Genomic DNA, 9,981 nt, shown 5'->3' with positions numbered 1-9,981 from the left:
GCGACAGGAAGTTGCGAGATGAGCTATTTGACACAAGCGAAAGGAAGTCAGGGGGAGTGTCCGTTGCCTGTCACTCTTTCAAAGCATGACACTAGTCACTAAATTTACTAGAGTGTGCATTGCTTACAAATATTTTTCACACATGCTATTAGTAAATCGGCTTGAACTACACATAATAATTTATTTCGGGTCTTATAGCTTTAATATCTTATTTCTTATTTAAACTGGGTGCTTATATGGAGCACGTAATTTTCTGATCAACAGGGGGCGCATCATGTCAAATAACCAGCAATTAACTAAGACATTCAGTTAAAACGAATCATGCCTTTGGTTGTGCATACTTTATAAGCCAAAATTATGGAATCAATTCCACGCCACATATATTTGCAAAAATATAAAGTATTGCAAAATAAAATAAAGTTTTGCAAAAGAAAAAATGTATTGAGCAAAAAAATTAAAACATTTAAAACAAAAATTAAGTATCACAAAAGTAAAATAAAGTATCAAGAGAAAAAAAGAAAGTTTTGCTAACAAAAATAAAGAATTATAAAATATTAATAAAATATAGCAAAAACCAAGATATAATTAATTGCAAAAATCAATGACTGTTGTAAAAGAAACTAAAGAACTTTGATCCTTTTTTATCTCTGCAACAGATTTTTTGGCAGCAATGATTTTGCCACACATCTTTTTCTTCACAATGCCTACTAATTATTTAGCAACGCTCCTTTTAGTCTGCATTTCCATCACGTGTGAGCTCATGATACCGTTTTGCCTTTGCGCTTCACTTTCTGTGCGTTTCACTTTATGGCAGCGGTTCTCAACCTTTTTGACTCCGAGGCCCCCCATTATCTGAGAAAATATTTGAAGGCCCCCCATGTAGGCAATTAGATATTTATATTAGAAGATATATCTATAAGAAGATATTTCCTTTCCAGAAATGTCTAGAACTGTATATTCTTCATAAAAATCAAGCTGTTGATGGGAGTTATTAAATGTTTCACATTTTCAGAAAGTTGAATAATAATAATTATATAAAAATCATAATAATCTATTAGGTAGTGGGTCCCGACCCCCTGGTTGAGAACCACTGCTTTTTGGCACTGTTTTGACGTGGAGTCAGGGGATTGGGGCGTGAACAACGGGCTCAGTGATGCCTCCCTGGAAGTTATGTCATTAGCTTGAGACACGGATCAAACATCATGGCCGAGCAGAGGCATGCAGGTGGATCTCAGGTATGTAAAAGTTGATTGTTTCCTTTTATTTAATTAGCATTAAATGTGTTTTAACAGCGTTTGCTTAAGATAAAGAAGTTAGAGATCAGTTAAAGCGGTGGATTTATTAGCCATAGGCCTACTCGCTAATAGCCAGCATCTGCAGTTTTTTCTCTCTCAATTGATTGGACTATTGATTGATTCTTATGTTTATAGATTATAGTTGTCTATACCATAGTATGTTGTCTTTTAAAAATATATAAATAAATAGATGTTACATTATCACTGTTAAAGGAGACAATAAATAGATTACAAATAAAAAGTTAAACTATCGTAGTCCAAATGCAGACTAAAAGGAGCGTTGCTAAATAATTAGTAGGCATTGCAAAGAAAAAGATGTGTCAAAATCATTGCTGCCTAAAAATCTGTTGCAGAGATAAAAAAGGATATCAATTCTTTAGTTTCTTTTACAACAGTCATTGATTTTTGCAATTAATTATATCTTGGTTTTTGCTATATTTTATTTATATTTTGCAATTCTTTATTTTTGTTAGCAAAACTTTCTTTTTTTCTCTCGATACTTTATTTTACTTTTGTGATACTTAATTTTTGTTTTAAAAATTTTTTTTTTTTTTGGCTCAATACTTTTTTCTTTTGAAAAACTTTATATTTTTGCAAATATATGTGGCGAATTGATTCCATACAAAATGATTTTATTGCTGAAAATATTCTCTAAATTATTTAGGTAAAATTCATGTTGACAATTAAATGCAGTCTTTATAACATAATAGCAATCGCTGTATCCATCAGCAGTGTTGGTTTAAAGTTACTTAAAAATAGTAATATACTACAAATGAGTACAAATGTCAATTAATGATTTCTCTAAAATTGTAATTAGATTAATTTAGTACTTATGTAAATGAAAAAGTAATCACATTTTGTATTACTTTACTTTCTAAAAACCTTTTCCACTCAACGAATACAAATTCATTGCTACATACAAGTCAAACACTCAGCACCTTACATTTCTCCTTCACAATGACACACAGGGCCATAACTAATGTCTACATAAATAATATATTAGAAATTAGCAAAACCCTACAATGTACTTAAAAGTAATTAAATTAACTGAAAGTCAGTAATCTGATTACAAGAATGTAATGCATTACACTACTTTTTTTTTTTTTTTTTTGGTTTGCTAAAAATTCATTAGATTACAGTATTACTTTTTAATTATTACACCCAACACTGTCCATCAGCAACACGGCAAGATAGGAACAAAGCAGGGTTAATAAATAAAGGAAAAATATTTAAGCAATTAAGAATTTAAACTAAATGGAAAAAATTATAAAAAATAATTACATTAAAATACATATGTATATAAATGAGAATTAAAGTAAGGCATAAACCTCTTAAAATGAATATACAAAAATTGTAATTTATACAAATAGTCTGTGAAGCATAAACGTAGATGTTACATCCCCAAAAGTTTTAGTTCTCACCCATTAGGAAGACCAGTTTAAAGGACCACAATAACTTTTTGGATAATTCTGTACTTTGGAAGTATATCTAGGATATACAATAAATAATCAATTTAAATATAGCCTATATAAGAAACCAAATGTAAAGTGTCTTTAGACAAAAATTGGGTAGACAGAGCCAAATGCATAAATGTAAATGTAACAGTCAGGGCTGGAGTTGAGGGGGATGTGAGGTGATGCCATCTCCCTTGTTGCAAGAAATACCAAAAATCATCCCCATGGTAAAACCACCACCCCCTTCCCAGATCATTTAGATCAATTTGTGTCATGTATTAATTATAACTTATCATGCAAGTAAAATATTTAACCTTCTACGTTTGATAAATAACAGACTTTAAATAAGGGCCGATCAGAATTTCGACAGATGTGGGGTTGCCAGATTTCTATAGGTGAAAGTTTCCATGCTGTTCATGGGCCTCTCTGATCTTAATCCGTCCTTGTCCCTCCATCTAACCCCCTCCATCGAACCAGACCCAAAGGTGTTTTCTTTAAAAATGCTTTTATTTATGTAAATAAATATTTAGTATTACATAAATTTACTTATTTATGTAAGTAAATTTACATAATACTGTACATCACTGCATGAGGAATGGTATAATTTTTAGCTCAACATTTCATCTACTGCAGTGTCTGAGTGAAAATAATAATAATAATTCACTCAGCAGTGAATTTTGTAAGTGAGGGTAGACAGAGCTTGCAATATTTATTCTAAGATGTTTTAAGCTGGTGTCTATCTTGACTGTAAATCATGATGTAACTTTCCAAATGGACATATTAAAAAGCACAATTAAGGATTTTTAATTACAAGAAATTTGTTCATTTTAAAGGAAGATTTTAAAGGAAAATTACAATTCTCTCATCACCTACTCACCATCCCAGATGTGTATGACTTTTATTTCTTCTGCTGAACACAAACAAACACATATCTCAGCTCTGTAGGTCCATACCATGCAAGTGAATGCTGACCAACATTTTGAAGCTTCAAAAAGCACATAAAGACAGCATTAAAAGTAATCAATTTGACTCCAGTTGTTTAATCCATGTCTTCTGAAGATATTTAATCAGTTTTATGTGGGAAAAACCAAAATGTCTCCTTTTTCCACAGTAAATCTTGACATCTGGGCCCGGTTTTTCAAAAGTAATCCACTAGGATTTTGGATAACGGATTGGATCAAATCTTGAAAATGGGTTTTTCAAAAGAAAAAACGGATTACATAATCGGATTAGATCACGTAATCCAATCTTGGTTTTGATCCGGATCAAACCTTTAGTTTGGGTTTTTCAGAACTTTTTTTTAGGATTTGGATCACTTTAATCCAAATCTGGATTAAACTGATCCCATCAGAAGGGTGGATTCAGCGTGGATTTCATGCCCAAAATGTAATGAAAACTTTAAAAATGTATCAAATAATACTATATTTGGATCATGCAGTATCTTACAAGATATCCTATTTATTCATAAGGTTTTAATTTTATTTGTTCATCCGTCAGGCTACAGTGATTAGGTAGGCTTTAACGTATTTGCAGCCTTTCAGTATAGGCCTACAGCAAAATAGAAAGAGTTTGCCCTCATAAAATAATCCCCCAAACAGCTATCAAAATTGACCAAAAACAATAAATTTTATTCTGTCACTAATTGATATATATATTCATCACAATCGAAAATATATATATATTTTTTTGAATATTTATTAGTGATGCATGCAATGATTACAGAATAACCAAAAAAATGCAAAGAATGGCAATCACTGATTTTTGAAATCCAAAACAAATCCAAATCAGAAATAGTGTCTAACCATTGCGTCCTTTGTTGCACATCCTGTTTGCGTTCTGGCAGAATGCAGGAGGTTGGTTAGGGTCTCCAAGGGGCTCAGGTGCATCATTGTCAGCACAGAGAGGGACATTGCGCTTAGTAGCGATGTTGTGCAGGACAATACAGGCAAGGGTTATGTTGCATGCTTTCTGTGGTTCCGCTCTCAGGTAGTTAAGGCATGCAAAGCGCCTCTTAAGAACTCCATTTAAACGCTCAATTGCACATCTTGCTCTGCAATGAGCAGTGTTGAAGCGTGCCTGCGCCGGTGTATTTGCTGTTAGAAAAGGAGTCATCAGCCATGGTAGGAGTGGGTAGGCACTGTCTCCTAATATTATGCCATCCGGTCGGTTGGTTTGGAGGTCTCTATATAGAGCGCTCTCCCTCAGGATGCGTGCATCATGGACAGACCCAGGCCACTTGACAACGCAGTTGGTGATGATGAGGTCAGCATCACACACAAGTTGGACATTGATGCTGTGCCTCCCCTTTCTGTTTATAAACTCCCATTCATTCTCACGAGGTGCTTGTATATGCACATGTGTGCAGTCGATTATGTGTGCAATAGTATTGGGCATATTCCCCAAAAGAAAAAAGCTGCGCTTGGCCTGGGCAATCTGGTTGTCCTTTGGAAAAGAAACAAATTCATTGACCAGGCTGGCCAGTGCGATTGACACATCTCTCACCACATCACACACAGCTGATTTCACCACTCCCATATAGTCACCAACAACTTGATAGAAAGTCCCACATGCATAAAATCGGAGAGCAATGAGGATCTGGTCTTCCACAGACAGACCGTGACTCCTTTGGGTTCTGTGTTGAAGTTTTGGCCTGAGAAGGTTCACAAGGTACTCTATATCAGCCTTCCCAAAGCGAAACCAGACATACTGCTCCTCAGTGGTGTATTGCTCCAGTGGCTTGGTACGTTCAACATACACCCTTTGACGGTATCCTCTCCTGGAAAAGTGGTGGTGGCGGTGGACAACACCTGCCATTTCACTGTCTCTCTGTGAATCCTCTGAGAAAGGCTGATTTATATGCTGTGTAGTTGGTCTTTTCAAACACATCTATTACAACTGATCAGTTTTGGTTTGTGTTCAATTGAGGCAATTGGACCCAAGGCCTATAATTGATGAACAATGTTCACTATAGTAAAGCAACGGAACCATGGACTCAAGAAGCTGTAACTTCACTGCTGCTGAAACCAATGCACTACTAGAGGGTGTTCGGTGCCATTATGGAACAATAGTGGGAAGTTTTAATTCTGCTAAGGATACCAACAAAAAGAAAAATGATGTTTGGATTTTAATCACAGAAAATGTGAATGCCATAGGGTCTGGTCAGAGGAGGACCACAGACCAAATCAAATTGCGGTGGAAGAATCTTAAGGCCAGGGCAACAAAGGACCATGCTGAAGCCAAAAACCCACAAACAGGCAACAAGCCATTTAAGAGGGAGATTACACAGATGTGGTCCTCGACATCATTGGAGGTGAGAAGTCGCAAGCTCTCCATGGTATTCAAGGTGTTGTAGGGGATGGCGAGCCTTGGATTGAGGAGGAGGAGGAGAATCTGCCAGTTCCTCCTGAGGCTGATCCAGAGAGCGTATTTATATTGAATCTCAGCTCTGTTCCTGTGGAAGAAGCTGGATCCTCATTGGTTGAGCCAGTGGTAGTTGCCACAGGATCTCAGAGGAAAGGTTTGAAGCGCCCTTCATCAAACAAAGATGATGATTACAAGGCACTTCTGCAAAAAGAGACTGAAAGGTCAGAAGCACAGCTTCGTCTGGCAGAGGAACAACTGACTCTGACCAAACTGCAGCAAACCAAGGCCAGACTTGAGATCCGCCTCCTAAAGGCTACGCTCAGACAAGCTGGTCTCTCCACATCAGATGAGGAAGTCTGAAATTATTGTGGAGTATTTGACATTAAGTCTTTTTTTTTAATTCAATACATCTATATTTGAAACTTGTTATAAATATCCTCAATGTACAGTATTTGTGTTGTAGGACTGCTGGAAGAGGATGGGGTGGGGTTTTTCTTGTTTTTAGTTTTTTTTTAAATGTGTGTGTTTTCATTTCAAATAAAAATAAACTTATATGGACCCCACACTGGCTATTCTACTTGTTGCTCTTTACATATCTATAGTTCTACATTGTGATTTCCTATCCTGTTTGAGCACTGGTTATCCAGATTTGGTGATCCTGAAAAGTTCCTATCCGGATCAGATTGATCCAATCCGATGTTGCTTTGAAAAACTGGCTCAAAAGTAAGCTGGATTACGTGATCACGGATCACAAAAAAAAGGATTACTAAATCCGGATCAATTTTATCCGGATTAAACCTTTTGAAAAACCGGCCCCTGGAGTCTCTGGGCAAGATCATGATTTCAAGCTCATTTACACTTCCTAGTTCCATCTAGAGCTTTGCACATGTGTCAAACACTAGGATGTATAATTGAGCTTGAAATCACGATCATGCCTAGAGACAGCAATGGCAATATGTACAGTAAAAAAAGTTACATTTTGGTCTACTCTCATCTAAAATTGAATCACTTCAGAATACATGGATTTCATCACTGAAATGATGAAGTTGTATGGGTTAATTTATGCTGCCTTTATGAGCTTTATGGAGGTTAAATGTATTGGACATGATTCACTTGCATTACATGGACCTACAGAGCTGAGATATTCTTTTAAAAATCTTTGTTTGTGTTCAGTCAAAGAAAGTCATTCACATCTGGGATAGCCTGATGAGGGTAAATCATGAGATAATTTTTTATTTTTGGCTGAACTATTCCAAACCATGCCCTGTCAACATTACCAAAAATCTAAACACAGCATGTTATTGATGCAAAGTGAATATCATTGCATTCAAACATACACCATGTATATACACCATATATATGAGTGTTCGCAGAATGAAGATTTATATTTAAATAGGCTTGCCTTTATAAATTCCTTTATTCAGGAGAATCAGTACACAAGTGTTTGTGTTGTAGGGGATATGAATGCAGACCTTACAGACAGCCAGTCTCTGTTTGCAAGACATTTAGTACAGTTTTGTGAGGATAACAACCTCATACTGTCTAACCAACTGCTTCTTCCTGTTGATAGCTATTCTTATATAAGTGAAGCCTGGCACACAACATCATGGCTTGACCACTGTATTATTACTGCTGATGCCCATGCAATCTTGCAATCTATAGAAATTCTATATGGGACATCCATGTCAGACCATGTGCCGCTTGCTATGAAGCTTGATGTGGAAAGTCTGCCTGAGTTGATCCAGGGGGTGAATGATAGTTGCAAGATTAAATTGGATTGGGCCAGATTCACAAATGAAGATCTCTTGACATACTGTATGAAAACTGAGGTCCTTCTCAGTAATATTTGTTTACCTAAAAAGGCTATTATGTGCTCGGATGTGAATTGTATTGATATCTCCCATCATGAAACCCTCGCTGCTATGTATGACAGTGTTGTGGGCGCAATGTATGAGGCTAGTAGACCATACCTTATACTACCTGTTAAAACTACCAACATAAAGCCAGGCTGGAACAGGCATGTCGAGGCTCATCATGCAGAAGCTAGGGTAGCATTTAAGACATGGGTGCAGGCAGGCAGACCTAGAAATGGTCCGATCCTTGAGTATAAAAAGCTTACCAGCGCTAAACTCAAATATGCCATCCGTTACATTGGTAAACATGAACAAACTATGAGAGCAAATTCAATGGCTGAGAAATTAAGGGTTAAGTATGTCAATGGCTTTTGGAAGGAGGTGAGAGCCCTGAACAGGGCCAATACATTGCTTCCATGTGTCATGGAAGGGGAGTCTGGGGTTGATAATATTGCTGAGATGTGGAGGCAACACTACTCTGACTTATTTAACTGTGTTAAAAGTGACCCCTACAGAGTGATAAATATTTCTAACAGTAGTCCAGAGATAATCACTTGCAGTGAAGTCTGCCAGGCTGTAGCACATCTATCTGACAAGAAAGTGTGTGGGTTAGACCACATTACTGCACAACACCTTAAGTTTGCTAGTCCTAAGGTGGCAGTACTGCTTGCCATTTGCTTTTCTGGATTCATGACCCATGGTCTGCTACCTGAATCTATGCTGTCTGTTACTCTTGTGCCTGTCGTCAAGGACAAGGCTGGCAAGGTTGGGAGCTTAAATAATTATAGGCCAATAGCCCTAGCCAGTGTGATATCTAAAGTACTGGAAAGGATTTTACTTGATCGTCTAGGTCCATTTATTGGTACCACTGATAATCAATTTGGCTTTAAAGCTAAATTTGGTACTGATTTGAGTATCTATGCTTTGAAGGAGGCAACACAGGGGTACATAAGGCAGAACTCTTCCATGATTATTGGGTTTATTGATGCTTCTAAAGCCTTTGACAGAGTCAATCATCATAAGCTATTTGAAAAAATGAGCCAAAGGGGTGCTCCTGACAGCATTATAAGAATCCTGGCTTACTGGTATGCCAACCAGAGTATGCAGGTTAAATGGGGTAACACAGTATCTGCCTCATTTAGGGTGAGTAATGGGGTACGTCAGGGGGGGCTACTTTCACCAGCTCTCTTCAACCTTTACATGGATGAGTTATCCAACCAATTATCAAGATGCAAAACGGGTTGTATAATTGGTAACACCTTGGTTAATCATTTTATGTATGCTGATGATTTGGCCATTTTCTCTCCTAGCAGTGCTGGTTTTCAGCAGCTACTGAATATCTGCTCTGAGTATGGGGTGAAATTTGATGTGCTGTATAATGCCAAAAAGAGTGCTGTGATAATATGTAGGACAAAAGTGGATAAAGATCTTTGTTTTCCAGACTTTTATCTGTCAGGACAAGTGATGACTGTTTGTAATAAAATTAAATACCTGGGTCATTATATTACAGATCAGTTATCTGATGATGAGGATTCATACAGGCAGCTTCGCATATTATATGCCCAAGCTAACATGCTGGTAAGAAAATTCCACAGGTGCACGGATGACGTCAAAATTGGCCTGTTCAAAGCATATTGCACTCCTTTGTATACTGCTCCTTTGTGGTCTAAGTTTAAAAAGGCTAGTATGCAGAAGCTTAAGGTTGCTTATAATGACTGTATGAGGACACTGCTCAACAAACCCAGGTGCTCTAGTGCAAGTGACCTGTTTTGTAATGCAGGGGTCTGCACTTTTCAGGCATTACTGAGGAGACTCACCTACAAATTCATTTGTCGCCTGAATGACTCCCAGAACAGCATTGTGATGCTGCTAGTAAATGCTAGGTTTAGTGCCATACGATACCAATCATCACTATGGAAAGGCTGGTATAAGTGTCTTTATAGAAATGCCGTATTTTAGTTTTTTTTTCCTTTATCTTTGTATCTTTTTTATCTTTTTGTATATGTTTTTGATTTA

The 9,981-nt window shown here is 36.9% G+C and overlaps 1 protein-coding gene across 1 annotated transcript; it reads right to left on the bottom strand.

The window, feature by feature from the left end:
• Nucleotides 1-4,546: 4,546 nt before the first annotated feature.
• On the bottom strand, nt 4,547-5,635 carry LOC127624647 (putative nuclease HARBI1). The gene has a single exon (XM_052099464.1). It carries the CDS (start codon nt 5,633-5,635, stop codon nt 4,547-4,549), a length of 1,089 nt encoding a protein of 362 aa, XP_051955424.1.
• Nucleotides 5,636-9,981: the final 4,346 nt, after the last annotated feature.

Source organism: Xyrauchen texanus, chromosome 3 (genome assembly GCF_025860055.1).
Source record: "Xyrauchen texanus isolate HMW12.3.18 chromosome 3, RBS_HiC_50CHRs, whole genome shotgun sequence".
In the NCBI taxonomy this organism is placed as follows: Eukaryota; Metazoa; Chordata; class Actinopteri; order Cypriniformes; family Catostomidae; genus Xyrauchen; species Xyrauchen texanus.
Note: the sequence above shows the minus strand (reverse complement) of the source record. Positions and strands in the feature narration are given on the sequence as shown.

Excerpts from the sequence above, each read along its gene's own strand:
- LOC127624647 (XM_052099464.1), bottom strand. The coding sequence starts at position 5,635 with ATGTGTTTGAAAAGACCAACTACACAGCATATAAATCAGCCTTTCTCA.